The 22,743-nt window shown below is 41.4% G+C and overlaps 1 protein-coding gene across 1 annotated transcript in view; it reads left to right on the top strand.

Annotated features, from left to right (window-relative positions):
• Positions 1-22,743, top strand: part of LAMA4 (laminin subunit alpha 4) — a 557,086-nt gene that overhangs the window by 457,785 nt on the left and 76,558 nt on the right. Inside the window, exons 30-32 of the mRNA XM_069234539.1 lie at positions 9,519-9,652; positions 11,041-11,205; positions 14,735-14,888. Of these exons, the coding sequence (XP_069090640.1) occupies positions 9,519-9,652; positions 11,041-11,205; positions 14,735-14,888 (453 nt within the window). The remainder of the gene's footprint in view (positions 1-9,518; positions 9,653-11,040; positions 11,206-14,734; positions 14,889-22,743) is intronic.

Raw genomic sequence — 22,743 nt, 5'->3', positions numbered from 1 at the left:
ACACACAAGTAGAAATACCCAACAGGATGCTCTTGCTCCGTATTACCCTGCACTCTTATGCCCTCACAGTGACCACCAGGAACCCTTTCTCATGGACACTATGGGTTGAGTGATGCCATTGTCTGACACTGACAATAATAGGAGTAGATTTTAATCTAGTACCCGACACCCTCATAGATTGATCATCCCAAAGACTGGGACAAACAGGGGCATTTACCTTAGCTGGGCTTCAATGTTTAAAAGTCATGGGCCTTGTAGATTTATGGTGTATACACCATCCCATTCAAAGAGCGTACACGTTCTATTCAGTGGCACATCAAACATATACTAGACTAGGGCCCTCATTATGAACACGCCGGTTTACACCCCGTGTTCATGCTGACGCTCTTTCCAGTGACCGCTAGCTCCCCTAGAACCCAGCCGGCCGTGTAATGAACATTCCTCTAGCCGGCGGGCAGAAACATTGTTTCCGCCCGCCCGGCCCAGAGGAATGCCTGGCCGGGACATTGCCGGCGGCTCCACTTGGAGCCACCGTCAATGTCTCTGTGCGGCAGGTGCAGCTGCACCCATCGCACAGATCACTGCCCGTAAATCGGGCAGTGACCTGCTTGATGGGGCACTGCACAGGGGCCCCTGCACTGCCCATGCCAAGTGCATGGGTAGTGCAGGGGCCCACAGGGGTGCCCCGGTGCACCCCTTCCACCAGCCTTTCCCTGGCAGGGAAACCCACCAGGGAAAGGCTGGAGGCAAAGGGATCATTATCCAAGGGGCAGCAGCGCTGCCCTGTTGGATAATGATACCGTCCACTGACAGACTGCCTGACGGAGGCAGCCTGGCGGTGGGTGAGGGCCACCTATGGCGGCCCTCCATGGCTTCATTATGTGGTGGTGTGGGCAGCCATGCCGGCTGGCGGGATTTCCTGCCACCGCCGGCATGGTTGCCCACACCGCCACGTTCATAATGAGGGCCTAGATCTCTTCCTCACGTCTCCACGCCTGACCGCAGCAATCACAGACATCGAAATAGGGATTGTCACCCTTTCTGATCACTCTCTCACATCCATAAACCTACATGCTTCATTTGCCCCACACCAATCTGGCTCATGGCGTCTTAACGCCAAGCTCTTACAATGCGACTCGGTTACCACTGAAATCGCCACCGCAATACACATGTATCTAGAAACCAATGATACCCCGGATACTTCGAAGGCCTTATTTTGGGACACCTTGAAGGCAGTCATTTGAGGCACATTTATAGCCATCTCTGTCAGGTATACTAAGGAAAGAAGAGAAAAGAGACTTCAAATCGAGGGCTGAGTAGAGGACCTTGAGGAGGACCATAAACATTCAGGTTCTCACAAGCTGGGATGACAACACACGGAAGCGCAACAAACTTCGAGCCCTGGATGTTGAAAAGGCAGAATATGTGCTATTATGCCTCAAACAAAAATTCTGTGCAGGAGGGAAAAAGGCAGGACGCCCTCTGGTGTATCACCTACGAGCCCAGGCTGTCAGACACAGGGTAACTGAATCTGAGGTGGGGGCAAGAAGGCACAATACATCAGGATTCCCAAATTGCACAGGCATTTGAGTATTTTTATACCACACTGTATACAGCAGAGACTCCGAATAAAGAGGATGTATTCCATTATGTTGCCACCCTGCCAATAGACTGCATAGCCGCTGATGACTCCTTTCACATGGATAGACACACTGAGGAGGTACTGTCAGCTATAGCAAGGCTGCCACCATCAAGGTGCCTGGCCAGGAGGGCTATACTTTTGACTTCTACAAGCGCTTTGCACAACATAAGCTCCCATACTAACTTGTCTGTACAACCTCTAGGGACCCTAACAGATACAATGAGAAATGCCATCACCACAGTGATTCCCGACCCAGGGAAGGACCTCGCATTTTGTACTTCTTACTGCCCCATATCCTTATTGAATGTAGACGGTAAAAGTTTCACCACCATATTAGCAGCACGCTTAGCTCCCTATATGCAGGGCTCTATAAGCCCTGATCAAGTGGGCTTCATACCTGAAAGGTGCTGCAGAGAAAAAACTGAGCGCCTCTGCCACCTCATAGAGAAAGTCCAATGCTCACATACACCGGCACTCCTACTTTCAGGCTATATCTCCAATTAGTATTGGGTAAGATTGGCCTTGGCTCACACTTTCAGAGATGGGTGTGGTGTAGTTACGCGGGTCCAAGGGCACAGGTCAGTGTGAATGGAGTGTTTTCACACTTCTTCGAAAAAAAACACATGGCATAAGACCCCTCTTCTTTTTGCTTTATATATGGAACCATAACTATATGGAATATAACCACCAGATAGTGGGCATCACTATGGCAGGCAGGGATAACAAAGTAGCTACATATGGAGATGACATCATGATCTCCCTTATGTCACTCCCTCCCATTGCTTTTGGAATTGGAGGCGTTCGGAAAAATCTCCAGTTTTAAAGTCAACCTCCTGAAGACACAAATACTGAGCCTTACCATTCCACAGGCAGACCAACAACACGTTAGCCAACTCTTCCCCTTCAAGTGGGGCGTGCAGGGAGTCCCTAACCTGTGTCTACAAATACACTCTACACTGGAGAAAACAGCCAAGCACAATAATGCGGTGTTCCTTTTCACCGCCAAGTCGGACCTTAAATCCTGGACGGGGGGGGCACACTCTCCTGGATGGGCCGATTGACAGCGGTCAAAATGACCCTCCTTCCATAAATACTATATGTGATGCAAATGCTGCCGCTTCAGTACCTCCCTGCACATTCTTGAAGAGATACAGAATCTAACTGAAACTTTTATTTGGGGAGGGAAAAAGGCCTGTATGGCGAGGAAGCAAGCTTACTGGCCCATGACAGAATGCGGACTGTGAATTCCACACTTAACCCATTACTACCAGGCAGCACACCTTCGCTACATGGTAGAATGGTGGCTGTCCAAGACTAAGAAACACTGGTGTTTACTTGACCAGGCAATAGCAGGGATCCACATTTGGAAGATACCCTTGCTCCCTAAAACACACAGGCCAGTGGGAGTCTATATCTCCTCAGTGCTTCAGACAACAGTAGGCACATGGGACAGGGTACAAAGTCCTTATCTACACGTATATCACCACAGACACTAATTTTAGGGAATCCGACTTCCGCCCTGCCCTGCAGGATGAATCATTCCTGCAATGGCAAGTTGCTAGCTGCAAAAGAATAGGGGATCTCATAGACCAAAATGGAATTCTGGACTTTGCCCAGCTTCAATCAGACTATGGCCTTTCTTCGAGCACCAATTGGCAATACCTGGTTATACGGCACTGGGTTATGCAACCTCATGTGAAACCCCATGCTAGTCGACCCTCACACCCTTGAGAGGTGACTCAACACCAGGGATACAGACAGTAGCCTTCTATCTGACATATATGACATATATGCATTCCTTAACACACCGCTATATAAAGCTGCATCCTCCGCACAAGGACGATGGGAGCTGGAGTGTGTCTGTCCCTTTACTCCAAAAGAATGGGCAGACATTCTACATCAGGCGCAAACATCAGCTTGCAGTGCCAGTGGCAAAGAACTATTATTAAATGTTGTACACTAGTGGTACTACACATCTGCTAGACTGGTCAAGTGCGAACCAGGAGGGTCAGACAACTGTTGGCGACAATGTGGGCACACTGGGACACTAACACACATCCTTTGGCACTGTCCCAAACTGCAAACCTTCTGGAATTAAGTCTTGACAGATATTGATCAGATGTATGCAGCAGACCTAACACAGTTCCATAGCTACATACTCTTAACTCTCCCAAATGGTCTAACATACCCCTTGCGCAGGGCGAAGGGTCGAGCTATTACCCTTGCCCTATGTGTGGCTAAACAAGTCATTCTGGCTAAATGGGGCAGAAACACTGTCCTGATGAAATTGGAATGACAGTACAAGCTCTGGGGTTTACTGGGTATGGAAAAGTTAACTGAAGTTGTTGAACACAAACTGCTCCACTTTGACAAGACATGAGGACCATGTAAAAGCTTCCTTTCCCAGGAATTGTGTGAGCTCTCGTGTAAAAGATATTTGATAGTGCTCCAATTTACACAGGCAGACTGTGACCCACCTACAGGACCTGCTACCACTTCTCGATCTGCATGTTGGGTCCGCATTTGTGGCTGTTTTGTAAACCATGTACGCAAGAGATGTCAAGTACCTCCCCTTTGTGTGTTCTAATGTTCTACCTTACTTCCCATCTCCCCCAATACCTTGTCCCACTCATCCCTCTTCAATGCAAATACATGCCTCCATTGACCTACGGTGGATGCAGGTGAGGGCTGATTTGTAATGTTTTGTTTTTTCTCTTGAAATCAATAAAACAGATTTGAACCATAAAATGGTTTTGTATCAAATTATTGTCGGTAGAATATTGTCATACAAAAGTATCACGCCTTAAATATTGACTCCATAAATATAATGAAGGTAAGTATTGAAAGGTATGAATAGGTGTACTACAATAAAATCCACATTTATGTACCTTGGCAATGCATATAAAACAGAGGTACATGGACGCAGAGTTAAGAATGGAAAATCCATACTTACCCACATATACATACTTTTCACAATGTTTTTGTAGCCAATACTTCGGCCTTGACAGTTTTGTGTCATTATATTGTTTCTTTTGACAGTCTGACATACAGCCTCCAAATGATTGACCTAAGCTCTACAACACCTAAGAAATGTGCCATTGCAACATCACAAGAAAACCACTACATCCACCATTGTTTCTTCCTCCAAAGGAACCCCTGAAAGAACAGTGCACAACTCCATTGAATAGCAACTGCAAACCACAGAGGGGTGTGTTAAAAATAGACGTGCACCCTCTTTTATCCAGGCTCATGTCTACATGCAGAAGCTTCCAGAAAACAGGGATAAATCACAAACCCTTTAAACGCTATTGTACATGGAACTGTAAAATGCCCTAAGTTGTACCAGAAAAACCTGTGGACCACTAACTATGAGCCCAATAGTCTAAACTCATCAAATATACTGAAGCACACAAATTTGAAAAAATGCTTGAAATGTTGCCAAACAAAACAAAAAATGGACGAGCACAATGGTCATTTAAAATTAAAATGAAGACATAAGAAAGATGAATATTGAAATATGTTTCTCGGATACAACCAAGGACCATAAGGACTTACAAAGGTCTCCACTTCTCTCATACTTGACACAAAAATCTTAAGATTACAAAAAAAATATGTATTCAGATTTCCCTGCAAAGAAACTCAGTACTTTGTGAGCAAGAAGAAGTGAGAGCATTGTGTCCAAAGACATACAGTCAGAGAATATGTGTCAGGGAGCTGCGTGGCAGAGGTGAGGCTGAGGCACATTGCCAGTGCCAGGGTTTGTAGTCTGAGCATGTTTTTGGGTAGATTCCTTAATGTTAGGTTTTGGTGTGAACAATTGAAGTGAGGCCCCCTGAATGAACCCTGTGTATGTGATTTCACTCAGGGGACATATTTTAAGGCCAGGTGGAGCTGGCAAGTTGTTGCTGACTGAAATACCTTTTGCCTTTTGAAGTATGAGGAGAGAGCACATTGAAGAGAAATTTGGGTCCATCTGGGACTTCACAGATCTGGCTCCCAGGGTACACTGTTCTTGAAAAAAAACTTGCCGGGGCCCAAATAAGAGAAAGGTCTCATGGTCCCGAATTTTTGACCTAATTTGTGTAGGCCACACCTTTACCTTCAATTTGGTGCTTAGGGTGAAAGGTGGGCCCCAAAGTCACAAGATGGTGGGAGAACTTTCAGGATACCACTTTAGTGGCAGTGAGAAATTGAGTTATTGTTTGACTGAGCTGTTTTTTCTCTTGAAATCAATAAAACAGATTTGAACCATAAAATGGTTTTTGTATCAAATTATTGTCGGTAGAATATTGTCATACAAAAGTATCACGCCTTAAATATTGACTCCATAAATATAATGAAGGTAAGTATTGAAAGGTATGAATAGGTGTACTACAATAAAATCCACATTTATGTACCTTGGCAATGCATATAAAACAGAGGTACATGGACGCAGAGTTAAGAATGGAAAATCCATACTTACCCACATATACATACTTTTCACAATGTTTTTGTAGCCAATACTTCGGCCTTGACAGTTTTGTGTCATTATATTGTTTCTTTTGACAGTCTGACATACAGCCTCCAAATGATTGACCTAAGCTCTACAACACCTAAGAAATGTGCCATTGCAACATCACAAGAAAACCACTACATCCACCATTGTTTCTTCCTCCAAAGGAACCCCTGAAAGAACAGTGCACAACTCCATTGAATAGCAACTGCAAACCACAGAGGGGTGTGTTAAAAATAGACGTGCACCCTCTTTTATCCAGGCTCATGTCTACATGCAGAAGCTTCCAGAAAACAGGGATAAATCACAAACCCTTTAAACGCTATTGTACATGGAACTGTAAAATGCCCTAAGTTGTACCAGAAAAACCTGTGGACCACTAACTATGAGCCCAATAGTCTAAACTCATCAAATATACTGAAGCACACAAATTTGAAAAAATGCTTGAAATGTTGCCAAACAAAACAAAAAATGGACGAGCACAATGGTCATTTAAAATTAAAATGAAGACATAAGAAAGATGAATATTGAAATATGTTTCTCGGATACAACCAAGGACCATAAGGACTTACAAAGGTCTCCACTTCTCTCATACTTGACACAAAAATCTTAAGATTACAAAAAAAAAATATGTATTCAGATTTCCCTGCAAAGAAACTCAGTACTTTGTGAGCAAGAAGAAGTGAGAGCATTGTGTCCAAAGACATACAGTCAGAGAATATGTGTCAGGGAGCTGCGTGGCAGAGGTGAGGCTGAGGCACATTGCCAGTGCCAGGGTTTGTAGTCTGAGCATGTTTTTGGGTAGATTCCTTAATGTTAGGTTTTGGTGTGAACAATTGAAGTGAGGCCCCCTGAATGAACCCTGTGTATGTGATTTCACTCAGGGGACATATTTTAAGGCCAGGTGGAGCTGGCAAGTTGTTGCTGACTGAAAGACCTTTTGCCTTTTGAAGTATGAGGAGAGAGCACATTGAAGAGAAATTTGGGTCCATCTGGGCCTTCACAGATCTGGCTCCCAGGGTACACTGTTCTTGAAAAAAAACTTGCCGGGGCCCAAATAAGAGAAAGGTCTCATGGTCCCGAATTTTTGACCTAATTTGTGTAGGCCACACCTTTACCTTCAATTTGGTGCTTAGGGTGAAAGGTGGGCCCCAAAGTCACAAGATGGTGGGAGAACTTTCAGGATACCACTTTAGTGGCAGTGAGAAATTGAGTTATTGTTTGACTGAGCTGTTAGCCCTAGTCAAGCAACAAAAAGTAAATAAAGTAACGTGGGCTTAACCCTGGGTAGCTTGGCACAAAAAGCATACAGGCTTAACTTAGTGACAATGTGTAGAGTATTTATGCAGGACACAAACAGTAATAATGTGAAAATACAGCACAATAAAAATCCCAATTTAGAAAAAGAAAGATTTTTTTAAATAAATTGTTTGACAACAAATAACAAAAATCCAATCAGTAGAAGAGGAGTTATGAATTCTTAAAGTTTAAGGTTCAAGATAGTGCTTAAAAGCAAAAAGCGCCAACCACGGATATCTGGTCATGCTAGACCGGGGCAAAGTCAAAAGTAAAGGTCGACTGTGATGGAGCGCAATTCGGATACACAAAGTGGATTGGGCCCAGTTAGCGCTTACCTTCTGACTTGGAAAATGTTTGAAGAAAAAGTCCCTTAGAAGTAGAAATTCAGCAGGGCAATAAATACAAAATATTTTACATCTATACGGATTCATGTGGACAATGGCTCTTGAAACAGGTCCTTTCCATGGTATATTGAGAAGTGTGTGGTGACTACTCATTATTCACACAAAATATACAGCTTATGGATGCACTTAAAAAAAAGAGTGGAGACATTAGGTTTGGCACTGAGACAAAATACGGATAAATAAATAATGGTATTTCTTTACCTGTTGGTTATGGAGCTGTAGTACATTTGGAATCCATAATATAAAAGCATTCTGGTCCAAATAGACTCAGGAAACTATAAAAGGGAGATCTTCCTTCTCTTGTTACCACTATACAGCAAATTGATACTCACCACTTCTAAAAGTGAAAATAATAATTTTTATTTAGGTCAAAGGGGAAGTTCAGTTTCGCTCATAGTTACTAGGATCCGCTGTATGAATGTAGCACCAATGGGCTTGGCAGCAGTCACCGAAGAATAAACAACGGTCATGGGACTGTGGGGTCTCAACATGGGTGTAGGTTCCAAGTTTTTATATGTGCTTGTTTTTACAAATAAAGGAAGTACTGCATAACGTTAATCTATTTGCCTTGTAAGAAAACCTTGCTTATGACAGACTGAATGAAAATGTATATGGGAACAGCATGTACTGAAATCATGAACGTCAAGCACTTGTGCATTTCTGACTAGTACGGGTATTACAAAATGTAGGTCACTTTGGGGCAAATGTACAGAGCATTTTTGCAGTCTCATATTGCCCGATTTGCAGAATCGGACTGTTGGCGACCGTAAAAATGCTTTTTAAATGCTTGCAAACAAATACTGCTTCAGTATTTGTAAGGGGCATCCCTTCCAAATATTGAATCAGTATGGTATGCATTACTGTTTTGCAACAGTTTTCTAGTTGCAAAACAGTCATAGTTTATCACCAATTTAAAAGCGATGGTAACTCATTCGCAAATGGAAAAGGGTCCCCTCGGGACCTCTTCCCCTTTAAGAATGTTAAAAATATGTATTTTAAAGCAGGCACTGGTGTAAGAGACCACTATCTGCCCATAAAAAATTAAACAAACTATTCATTTTCTCTTTTGAAGCACATCCTGTTTTCCTGTAAGGAAATTGGGCTGCCTTTAAAAAAAAAAAGATTGCTTTATTATAAAGAAATCACAGACATGATGGTCTGCTGACCCAAGCAGACTAACATCCCTTTGATGGAGCCAATACCTAATGGGTCTAAAATTGCGATATACCTCATTAATATTCATGAGGTACGTCACTTTGCGACCTACTAGGAATTGCTATTTAGTAAAACACATATATGAACAATACGAGTACTGTTTTCTTTATTGCAAGTCCGAGATAATCTCAATTAGGAAATCAGTATTTCTAATGTTAGTACATCTAGCCCCTGGTTCTCTAACTCAATTGATCTATGAATACTGGACACTGAATTTGGTTGAACCGAAGGTACATGGACCAACTAAAACTCTAATGAGAACTTCTTATCTAGATCACATAGCCCAGTCACTATTTCCTTGCCTTTAAGTGACTGACAGTGAGAGGGAAACCAAGTTCATGTAGAGTTAGGTCAGTAGGATTCACAGAAGTGTGTTGAAAACAAATGTTTACAGGATTCAGTTCCATACCTGAGAGTCGAAGGAAGGTGCAGGGGATATTCACATAAATATATTGTGTTTTTGCAGCCCAATGAGTTCTCGATTTACTTGGAAGATGGAGATGTGGTCTTCAGAGTAAAAGATGTCCGGGTTAAGTCCTCAGTCAAACCCTACAATGATGGCCAGGACCATTTTGTGATCGCTTCAGTAACGCCAACAAGGTACAGTTATTTCTTCAGCATGTGTTTGTGCTAACAATTGGGCTTATGTAGCATGTGAATACATTAAAGAGCAAGTATGTGAGACTTTAGGCCATGACTCAGTCTAGTGTAAAGCTATGGCTGTGTGAGGTTCTTACAAGCTTAAGCCTACCTTTCCCACAACTATTTTAAAGTGTTTTAGAGAGATATATTCATAACTGTAAGGGCACAACTCTTCTTGTGTAGCGAATATAACTGGTTAAACATGTGACCTCATTCTTACAGTAAAAATGCCTTCCCAAGAAGAAAAAAAGCAGTCCCCCCCAACCAGGTATTATATTTATTCCTAATCCCTTATATTCACCAGAAAGTAGCTGAAAACCACCAAACCACCAGCAAACCGGAGATTACCACAGAATCCTACCACAAGCTCCCCATTCAATCCTCTTCTTGTGAAGCACATGTTTCCTTTTTTATATATTTACAAACAGTATATCCATCAATAAATTTTCTTTATATCAGCAGAATATATGGGATCTCTGTTCACTTCCGTTACTGTCAATGTTTTAGAAAATGGTTTCTTATAACATCTTACAGGATGTTAGTCTGTGTACGTGCTTGCAATAATTTTTAGTGAATATTTTTATCTGAGTAGTTGATAAAAGAGAAAGGGTGGAAATAGTTGTGGATTCACAATTATTAACTCTGTAAATGCAGACCTTAAATTGAAAAAGTATAAAGTCATGGCAAATGCATTTAAAGTGAGGATTTGCACAGAATGTCCCTGGCTGCACATCTATCTAGAACCATTTGCCTGGAATAGGGGGAGTGTGTGTGTGTGTGTGTCTATCTGTGGTCAGTATGAACCCAACATTTCTCTTCTTGGAAGGGCAGCGCTGCAACAGTTGAGCACCAGCGTCAGTTTTTTTTTATTTTAATTTTGAATTGTGTTTTTGTGTGGCACTTGTGTTTCCCATAATTTCCAAGTCATCATTTTACTGTATCGTTGGCAGAAGAATTCATGTGTCCCTTTGCCCCATTACTCTTACTCTGCACTCATCTTGCTCCTGGGTCATTTATTGTTTCAAAAGCTGTTATTTGTGTTTATCCTGCTGTTGATATTCAGTGAGTCTAACTATGAACGGGAGGACAACTAGACAACACCCTTCTATGGAATAAAACATGATAAAATCTAGGCTACTTTGGAAGAAACATTTCTGCCAAAGAACACATTTCTTTGGTAGAAACAAAACTATTGTGTATGTATCCATTTATCTCATACAAAGAAGCCTTGAGAAACTACATTAATTTCTCTAATTTTCCTTAACTTGAAATGCCTCTACATTGGCTATTGTTTTTACAAAACACTCTGAAATCATGCTCTTTATAATGGTGGCTTCTGTTTGCAGGTATGAGTTGGTAGTGGACGAAGAAGACAGAAATGTTCAAGACAAAGAAAAAACAGAAGCAAAACCATCAATAACAACAGCCAAAAAATACTACTTTGGTGGGACTCCCATTGGCTTTGCATATGCCAACCTCACTGGATGTATTAGCAATGCCTATTTTACCAGGTACGTTGGTGTCTCAAATAGTTACTTAATAAGGGGGCAAGTCTGTGAATTAGACAAGCTTAGAGAATGATCTTTCTGTGTAAATGACTGCAAGATTCTAATTGTTTTTATTGTGTACAGTTAATAAGTATTTAGGAATTTGTATTGAAACATTGAAAAACACAGTCTGCATAATGATAAAGGAATACATTTGGAAAGAAAGCCGGCCAAAGAGATCATGGTATGAAACTCTACTATTGTTTGAAAGTCAATCGGCAACCAAGGCACAGATTTGACATTTAAAGCTCTGGCCAGTGGTTACCATGGTATGTCTGGTTGTCATCTCTATCCTCATTGAAAGCAAGATGTTCACTAAGCTCCTTGTGTTTGTTTGATGAATGTTAGTGACACTCGACATTGGACCTTTTGTTTTCTTCTACAAAATGTGAAACCATTTAGGAGACAGTTACATGAATTTAAATGAGAATACTACCAGTATATAAATGATACAGTTTAAAATAGGGCTAAAATGTGTGTGGCAAAATAAGGGCACGAGAGAGCACATAAAAACATATTGAGTGAGAAAGGCCCCTACAAGGTAGGTACAACTAGTCCTTCCTGAGTTTGTGGTGTTGTGATTTAAGGATATGCTGAGTGTGACAGTACAGGATACATAGACAAGCACACTAAGCAGTATAACAACATTTCCTGTTGCAATAGAACACAGTTGCTTAGTTGGTTGGAAATGTAAAGAAGTGTTTCGATTGACAACTGACAACCTGCCGCTCTGATTAATTTGGCAGGTTAAGCTTTGATCATTTTCTGTACAAATGTTCACTATTTTTTACAACAGAAGGCACAAGGCAGTCAAGGAGATGGGGGAGGTAGTTCTTGAGTGTGGCGTTCTAGATCCTCATAGGAAGATCTTTAGAGATCCAAATACTGTTTTTCTAATACCAATTTGTTATAATTTTAGTTTATCCATCTTGCCCCTTATAAGTGGCAACGCCATGTTCTTGTCACACAACACATGTTCACCACAGCTAGAAATGTTGATTTGCTGTACTCACTTATCCACAAAAGAATAATCTGCTGGGTGACTCAGGGTTTTGTTCTATAGCCATTATTGTTCAATATTGGCTTACATCCTATTGCCCAAGCCAATGAATAGCAACACTTGTTCTTTCAAATGTATACTTACACCAACAAGATTGACCTGATGCTAGAAGTCTGACCTGGGAAACTGTAAAACCATTTCCAAGCAATTCAGATTGCTTTATCTATATAAACACCATGCTTAATAGGTCAAAGACCTAGGTTCTGGTGATAGGAGATTATAGGAAATGAAAGCAGAAAAGCCATACAGACCCCTAAGCACTGTTCCATCCCTGTTTCAAAAGTCAAGACATCTTAGTACTCTAGTCCAAATACAGCTCTCATTTGACATACAGGAACAAGGCCTTGCCAAGGGATCAACCCTGAATCGAGACATGTTCAGAACAATACTTAGATGACTGTACTTTAGGTTTTATGTGGAGCTTATTAGATAATTGGTGCTCTAAGTAATTGACGACTGTAATGGATTTTGTATGCCAACCCTTAAAACAGATGTGAACAATGAGGCAGATATAGAATCAAGGTGCAAGGGTATTCATTGGTGCAAGATCACATCATTGTCAGCCTTCAATGCACTTCACTAATTCCACTGGAATGTACAGTCGTATTTAGGATGGCATGCACCAAGCATAGTCTTTTGAGATAAACCTAAGATCCAGGTACTACTCTCCTCTTTCCCAGTACAAATACAAATAGATCAAAGGTGGAGCCAAATGCATCAGGATACAAAGACATAGCACAAGCACACATTCTACTAAGTATCAAAAAGAAATATACAGCCTGCTAGATACAGGCATCAGTACATCTCCACAACACTTCTATGGAGTGACCATATCCAACATCCAAAATTCACACTGAAACCTACCTTTGACCTACCCAGAGAATTCACATATAGAGACCTTCAACCAGACTTTGTAGAAATGTCATACATATTACCATCAGCGATTCCTAAATACCTCAGGAGTCTATCCCAAGGCACCCAGTTGTGATTCATAGCAGCGATTTGCTTACCAAGTCCACAGTTGGTTATATTGTGCCATAAATAGAGAATGGATTCCAATCCAGCTCCACTAACAATCCGACTTGTAAGGTATGGTAAAAATATTCAAATCTTACTGAGTTGGAAAGAAAATCACAAACATTGCCATATTTGTCGGTCTTCATCATAACCCCCTGTCCTGATTACGGAGGTCTGACATCGCCTGGTTGCCGCATGTATGTAGCGTGGAATGCAGGTGCCATATTGGATTCCATCATATATACCCCATCCTCACATCTACATTACATCACATGGTACGCCCTCCATAGCCCCAGTGTGGTTGCCTTCTTACAATATCTTGTTGTGTACTCCTGATTATAATCACCAAGCAGAAGTAACGCTATATAAAGAGAGATTTCGGACCTCCATAATAGGTAGTGTGGGAGCACTAACGGTGCTATGTATAAAATTGTTTTCTAGAGATCTGGTCTTTATGAAGTATCCGTGCTTTGGACTAGAATATTCAGGAAATTTTGTGATTTATTTTGGAATTGGAGGTGTGAACTCACTATGCACCAGATGCTTTAGTGTTGCTTGATTTGTATAGGGCATTTAAATTGAGGTATTAGTGTGAGGGAACACTTAGATTTGGTGTTGGGTATGGTTATGCTTGTTACAACACACCTATGAGAAGCAATCTCAATATGGCATGAAGAATACATTTCTGACATGGGCACATGGGTGATCACTGTGGTTAATGTAAGGTTGTGATACTGTATAGCATTTCTGGAACATAAGGACATATATTTGTAGTACAAGTTTTGTAACTTTGGTGCAAATTATGAGGTGAAAGGGTTATGTTCTTCCAGCATAAGAAATAATTCTTAATTCCTAGAGCGAATTAACTGAAATAAACATGAATCGGACTACTAACATTGTTTGGAACATTAGTCCATAGACTATAAAATGGGCTGGTGCAAGAGGGCATTAATTTAGCTTAGTCCCCTTATGATTTTTATATTAATGCTGCAACTTCTTCTTAATGAAAGGCCACCCTGCCTCCATCTAGTTGCATTAAAAAAATATCATGTTGCTCAAAAAGTTCCTCCTTGGTACTGACATTGTCTTCCAGAAGTAATGTATGATCTTAGATGTGACATTATAAGCCCACTTCTTAGGTTTGTGGACTTCTAATATCTTTAGTATTTTCATCAAAATTGTATCAAAAGCCTATCCTAACCCTTCATCATTAGGAAAATACATGTTCATAATAGTTGCATTTCCACAATGGTAAGCTTCCTGAAACAATGGTTCTCCATCACATCCACCTTCATAGGATGTAAGAATAATTCAACATTCTTGACAGTCCATGATAGCATACTGACATGGCCACATATAGGTCTTGCAGCACTCAATCAGAAACAAGCTATTTAATATTATCCATTCATACTACAGGTTGGACAGAGATGTTGAGGTGGAAGATTTTCAGAGGTACAGCGAAAAGGTACGCGCTTCACTGTATGGATGCCCAGTGGAATCACCTCCAGTTGCCCTTATTGTTCAAAATAAGAAAAACTCCTCTAAATCAAAAGGAAATCGAAACAGAAAGGTAAGCATTGGCTGGTAGAACTAAAACTCTTAACATTGTCTTTGTTTAAACTCAAAAGCCTAAGACTGCTGCGATTCTGAAGCGAGAAATTCTCTGAAGTACATTTAAATTCCACATCACCTTTATCCTAATTTATGGTTCTGTTTCCTATCTTGCTTGGCTCTAACAATCTCCTTTACACCAGATGTCTGTTCTCCTTCCTCATCATCATCCACTAACTTATTGTAGCTAGCTACCTCACCATCACCACCATCACCAAAATACTTTACTCTGTTGAGGCATGAAAGTTCAGATAAAACATGATGCTACACAATTATAGAAAAGTCATATTCATAAATATATAAAAATAGGTAACTACTACCTACGATTTCAATTTCATTTAAAAGCAGAACAGATAAAACCAACTCTCAATATTTATTGTGAAGTTACAAGGAACGTACTATAAAATCTAGCACAGCGTGGATAACTTACAAACGTCCCAAACATTGTAAATATGCAAATGCCAGCTCATAAGACCTAATCTCAGCAATTCTCACTACTGGGCGTAGAAGCAATTTCCTGTGCAAGTTACAGAGGGAACAGAATAAGGTAAAATGCATTGTGCATTGTGCTTTGTGCTGTGGTGCCATCACACGGGCAGGGGTGAAGTGAAGAAAACCATGTACCCTGGGTGGGGAAAGCCATCAAAAAGTGAATAGTTTTGAGGTGGAATCTCATCAATAAGAATTTTTGATGCTCTTTTACTTGCAAATAGAGTGCAGGAGCTAGACTCAAGGTGGAGATTAATGGTAAAAGGCCATCTTCTCTATCACTCCTATTTGACAAACGTAAAGAATCAGGGCACCTGAAGAAACAAAATCTGACTTTTTGTACTGACCGGATGGTAGGGTTATTCGGGTTGGGAAATAAGCTCTGGGAGGCCAAGCTCATTAAAACTCTGTTTTATATAACAGAGCCAGTGAATGTCTAGTGTGTTGTTAAGAGTTAGACAATATGCCAAGATTGTTCTGCAAAAATGTGCCTCCTGTTTTCTCTGTAGTTCGAGCCAGTGTATCAGGGGCTGTAATTTAACATTATCTTCAATAAAGCCAAGTCCTACCTCTTCATGGCAAAGTTTAGTGGGGGTGGATTGTGGGACTACCAGCAGTCTTCTTAAAAATGTATTTAAATTTTTTTGTATACAGTTGCTCTTGGCATATCCCCACAGCCCTGCACCAAAGGTGGCAATGGACACACATTTACATACTGGTTAACACCAGTTTTTGCCCTAATCTTTTGGTAAATCTTAAACCAGCCTCAATTGACCTTTGAAATTGATATAATCTAACTTTTCAAACACATTTCCAATTAAAAGCAATGTCAACTGGTATACCCAGATAAGTAAAATGCAGCAATTTTCTGAGCCGTCAAGCATGAAGTTCTGAGTTTTGGATTCCTTTGGGCCGCATTTCATTACAAAAGATTTAGTGAGAGCTGTCCTTAGACCCAGAATGCACATGAACCTGTTAAAGGCATCTAAAAATTTGTGCAGGGCATTGGCTGTTTGTGCAATCAATACTGCATCATCAGCATATAGTAATACAGGAACTGAGTCCATCTTTGGGATAATATTTCCAGTATTGCACAAGTAATCCTCAAGACTATTTATGTACAGGAAAAAGAGGGATTGGGCTAATACGCATCCTTGTCTAACCCCTACTAAAGAAAAAAAATCTTCTAAAAGATCCCCTTCTCTACTATACCGGATTTTAGCTCTGTTCTTTGCGTGGAGCCTGTGGAGGAGATTTATAATTGCACTCGCTATCCGCATTTCTGCCATAATCTGCCAAAGTCTGTCTACCTCAGCTGTGTCAAATGTGTATGATAAATCCATGAATGCCAAGTAAACACCATGGCCCTCATTTGGACCTTGGCGGTAAAAACCGCCTACCGCTGGGGAGACGGTCGCCAAAAGACCGTTTCCGCGGCTACCAGCTGTCCGCCGGATCATGACCACAGAAGGATGGTGGAAATCCGGCTGTGACCATGCCGGCGGATGGTGGTAAGGTGGCGCTGCTCCCACCAGCAGCACCACGCCAATAGACCGCCGCCGGCCGTATTATGAGAAATAATATGGCCTGGCAGTGTTCTGCTGGCGGACTTTGCTGCTAGCAGCAGCTCCCTGTCCCGTCTCCTGCCAGAGGACCCTGTGGACACAGTTAAGTGGATGCTCCGACAGGGAAGGGGGTGTTGGGTGTTGTGTGTGCATGTCTGGAGGTGTGAGTGTGTGCATGTTGAGTTGTGTGAAAGCATGTCTAATCTCTATTGACTCCCACCATAGCCACCTTTAAAATCACTCTACTCTCCCTCCCTGCACTAATTCCACTTCTACCAATCCTACAGACTAAAGGTCCAATTCACACTCTACTCATATACATTTAGTTACAGTAAATGTACTCTTCTGCTTTTGAGCAACTTCACTGCTTAGGTTATTTACCATTTACAAGTGAAAAGTTACTCAAAAGGGTAGATCTACATATCCCCACCCAGTGAAATGAGGGTGTTGGTGAAGTCAGTATAGGGAAACGTTTTAACGTTTTAGTACATTTTCAATAAAAATTGAAAAATATCTAAGATGTTACTGCCATGTTATTTACTTACTTTTATGCCCTTTAGTATAAAAGGTTTTAGCAGTAATAACCTAGTTAAAATAAAGTTAAAATTAAGTTAAAAATTGCATTATTTTACCTATATGTCATTAAAATAAAATTATTTTTCTCAAGTTTAAATTACAAAACTACCACATAATTTTATATATTATGTATTAATATATTAAAAGTGATTTACACAATTAATTAAAAGTAATGTAATTATTTTAATACATATTCATGTTAAATTTTGTTGAATGTTAAACAGTCATATTTAAAAAGTGGATAAAATATTTGAAATTAAAAATAATAATAATAATATTAATTGTGTTTTGTCTATAGACAATTTTTAGCATGAAATAAAATGTGTGTGTAATGTTAAATAGTTTTAAAAAATCATTTAATTCACTAGTAGGTGCTATGGGGTTTTATTTTAAGTCTCTATTTTTATAATTTTATGTGGGAGGGTGTTGCAGGACTTGTAAGTAGCCATGGGTGGTGATGGATGTACTCCATCTCTGTGTAGTACATTTATAACTGTTGTGGGTCCTCTTTGCAGCAGTAACTATAGACGTGCAGTTTGTGAATAGGGAGGAGCTTGCACTTTTGTGGAAGGGGTACAAGTCCCTCTTCACTCTGCTTTGTAGTTCTCCCTTAACCTCCTCTTACTCCCCCAAGCTCCTCCCTTTTAGTAGTAAGTATTTCACAATTTTCCAGCCACTACCCACGTCCCTCCCACAGTTACTCCTAAAACTTATACCTATGTGTGCCAATATCTCTGCATTTGAAGCGACATTCTCCACACATAAAGGATAGGAGAGGTGGAGGTATAGATGTTGCAATTCTATTAAACATAGTACAAAATGCAGTTTGAGAATAGGGATGTAAATGTACAACATGGAATCTTAATGTATATTCTATGTAGTCTGTCATCGTACAGTCACAAATAAAACAATGCATTGGAATGTGCTCACAAACGTTTCCAAAGAATTGGCAAAACACATACTTACATGCCTCTACATATATGTTAGCAAACGCAGAGGGGATTTTGTTCAAAATCTCTTCTCCAGAAGAGAGACCGGCATACCCCAGTGGTGCTCAGAGCACCACATATTAGGCCAAGCTTAACCCTTGCATAACCAAAAAGAGCACAGGACAATGCCTACAAGATACTATTTGGAACTCATCAAAGGTGTTAGATGACATATGGGAGATATACCTAGTTTATCTATTACATGTTCTATCCCATCAATGCTTCTCATCATTTACCCCCACTGCCCATAATAACGTAAAATGAGGATCCAAGTGCATGATCACTTCATTTAGCTGCCAAAAGGAATGTCTTCTCGACTATCTCCTCACCATTTCCCATGCTGTAATTCTAATGGTTCAAAACTAGAAAAACGAAGAGTCATGGTGAAAACCCAAAAGTTAACTATCGTGGCTCACTGAAACCTTGTCCCAAAAGAAGTACGACTGATAAAAATGTTAATTATGTGAGTGAAATTTCAGAATTTTAAAAATGTTATGCCATGGAACATTCATGAATTTTCTCAAAATTTTGCATTATGCAATTTGACATAACTTTTGGCCATGAGAGACTGCTTCATGCTGCAAATGTCTTGTCAAGAGTATCTCGCAAGACATTTTATGTGAGATGTGTCCTTGTGATGAGAGAGCCAAGCAAACTGCTCTGTGCACTTAAAGCCTCACTTAGCAACATTTTGTAGGAAAAACACCAATGCAATTTCGCACTCAAAAATACAGATAAACTTCCACCTGCTTTCTGTGTGAGGTTGTGTGATGCTTAAACAACTGTTTCTGAGCTTCTCATTTTGCAAGAGCCTGTTCTCCTAAACATCCATCACAATCACTGTGATAGATGGGCCTATGCACTTGCAAACTATGGACTTAAAAGTTTCTACTGACCTTTTCTGTGCCAAAACCTACACTTCTTCTTTTAGCAGCACATAATTTACATATTTTGTGGGAGTTTAACACTAGCACTGCTGCGTCTTTTTTATCATTTAGTTTTTGTTGCCCACGGACATATAAAGTTTATTTTGCTGTGAACTGGCAACAGGTGGCGGTGGCCGTCAATCATGAAGACACTGAGGGCTGTAGAATGGCTTCTTGCTTATTTGTTTTTCCTGTGCTGATTTACAGTGCCTATTCATGAGAACCTAGCCTCCCCACGGAGTTCTCGTCCCCTAGGCCACTTCATTCTTCTTCCCTACCAGTTCAGGAAATTCCTGTTGGTCAGCAACTAGACTGTTGACCTGCTTTTGGCTCATCCCGTTATGGCTGACATTACAAAACACACACACACACACACCATAAACGTATTCGCTTCAAGGTTTGTTTGCTTTCTCTGCATATATGGCGGCTTCGTTACATTATGGGACTGTATCATAAATCCATTCCGCATGTAGTTTTAAGGAAATTGTGTTGTCTACAGAGAATGCACTAACTCAGCAACTCAAAGGAACCTACTTATAACTAGGGGATTAAATTTCAATCTATGCGCAGGGAGTCTCGAATTGTGAAATAATAAAACAGTTTAAAACTAACGGGTCATGAATTTCCATTTCTATTAAGGACTCGGAGGAGAGAATTGTACCTCTCTTCCTTTACTACTGAAATTTACAGTAGCCAATCATAACACAGAAAACAAATGCAGTAATATAACAACTACATTTCCCAAGATGTATGGACCCATCACTATACCGTTCCACCAATGAGGCCCACCAGCCCGTATAGGGCTCTATAGTTCCATAGTCCTTCCTCTTTCTTTGCGTAACACAAACAAGTCCAAGAAAACAACAGTGCTGTCCCCAGCATGGATCCTGGGAACTTCAGCATACTGTCCACAACTGTGTGAATCATCCAGTCAAAACGTTTCAGGAACTCTCTGTAAAGGAACGCTGCACTTCAGAAAGGTATCCCCATAGACCGTTTAAGATGGTATGGAATCCACACCTAGCAGAAAGAAAAAACATTATTGTAACATCATCCCCAGCAGACCACAGCAACAATATTAAGGAGAGCAATATGTCATAGTAATATTGCAATAACTCATGTAATACAAAAAACATAACGTAGTTTAAGAAAATCCTTGCCTCTGAGTCCTTAATAGAACTAATAATTCCTGACGTATTAGCTTGAAAAAATGTTATTCTATGTCAGGGCCAGAAGCTTTGGATTATGCTTGTTCAAAGCTATTCCACCACCCTGAAACCACATCAACAATGGTTTATGGTAAAAGACATTATGGCCCTCATTGGGACCCTGGCAGTCAGCGGTAATTTGGAGAAAGGTACTGTCAACAGGTTGGCGGTACCTTTTCCCAAATTATGACATTGGCAGTTTGGCTCAAGCCAAACCGCCAATGTACCACTCCATCCGCCAGAGTGGTAGCAGCCGCCGGGCGGGAGACCGGCGGCAATCCAATCCAATCCAATCCTCAGGATTATGACCCCACCTACCGCCCTGGCTTTCGTGGCAAGCGTCCTGCCACAAAAACCATGGTGGTCGGCACTTTCAGTGCCAGGGAATTGCTTCCCTGGCACTGATAGGGGTCTCCTCCGCCCTGCCCCCTCCCCCTCCCCAGAGTCTTCCCCCATCCCCTTCCCGACCACCCCACATTTATACACCCACGCGCGCACACATACACACTCATACACACACGCATACCAACATCCACCCACGCATGCACACATACATACCCACACACCAACATACATTGTCGCACACACGCATTCACAACACACAACATACACATACACTCACATTCAGTCATTCATGCACTCATTCAACGTGACTAACACCCAAATGCACGCATCCAAAAACAGACACACACCCCCACACACAACACCCACACACACAACACCCCCACACATTCACACACCACCCTCGACCCTCTCTCCTGTTGGAGAACCCAACATACCTGATTGAGGGGGTCCTCCGGCAGGAGACAGGACGTGTCACTGCTGCCAGCAGCAGTGTCCACCAGAAAAACACTGCCAGCCCATATCATTGCTCATGATACGGTCGGCGGTGTTTTGCTGGCATGGCGCTGTTGCTGACAGCAGGGCCACCTTACCGCTGTCCGCCGCCATGACCGTCAACGGTATTCTGCCAGCCTTCTAGTGGATTTCCGTCTACGGTCATAATGCGGGTGGGCGGCTGGTAGCCACAGCGACGGTATGTTGCCTGCTGTCGCTGTGGCGGTAGGCGGTCAATAACGGCAATGTTGTAATGAGGGCCTATATGTTAATTTAGCCAACCAATCTGCTGCTGCCATACTGTCTTCTAAACAGAAACCCATGTCGAACATTTTTGACACCATTGCACCCCAAACAGAGTGGGCCCCAAATATGGATACATCATTCCCAGCTCCCAATAATAGCCATTTGATCAAATGGGCAATAGTTGCTGAGGAAATTGGATGAAAGGGCTTTTTCAGAGCAATAGGTAACTGGCCCTTGGGAGATTGCTAAAATCTACATAGTCCCTGAGACACTTAATCACGTAGAGTTTATGATTGCTTGAAAACGCTGGGTAAGTCACACAATGGGAATTAGTCCTAGTGATACTGGAAATTCGAACCATTACCCCAGTTGGAAAAAATACTTTACCTGATAAATCCAGTGCCTTCACATCTAAAACCTGTCTACATGATATGAGACACAACAGGAGAGTCAACCTGGCTGAAAGTTGTTTCCTAGAAAGATCTTTGTTCTCTGGCGAAGAGCGCAAAAACCAGAGGAGCACATCTGCATCCTACAACAATGAGTACCTAGGTCTGAGCAGCCACAACATCCAAATTCCCCTTAGGAGCCTACAGAATAAGGGATGCTCTCCCACCAGCTTACCTTCAACATGAGGATGGCCTGTCAAGATAGCTGAGCAGAAATTATTAACTGTCCGGTAAGCTAATCCTTCAGCTGCCAATTGGGACAAAATGTTTACAATCAGCCATAGGTCTGCACTCAAGGGATCCACAGTCCTCTCAATGAACCAACCAACCCAACGTCACCATGCTGAGGCATATTCTTTATGGTTTCTCAGAGCTCAGCATTGGAAGAGGAATAAATTAGCCTGTTCTGAAATGTTTGACTGGCACCATGATCTCCCAAAACCCACCAAGCCACAAGGTTCAACCAGCACTCGGAGACCAACGGATGAGGAAATCCATTTGGGTCTGTGAGAAGATCCTGGAAGATCAA

The sequence above is a fragment of the Pleurodeles waltl genome, chromosome 5, assembly GCF_031143425.1.
Source record: "Pleurodeles waltl isolate 20211129_DDA chromosome 5, aPleWal1.hap1.20221129, whole genome shotgun sequence".
NCBI lineage: Eukaryota > Metazoa > Chordata > Amphibia > Caudata > Salamandridae > Pleurodeles > Pleurodeles waltl.
Note: the sequence above shows the minus strand (reverse complement) of the source record. Positions and strands in the feature narration are given on the sequence as shown.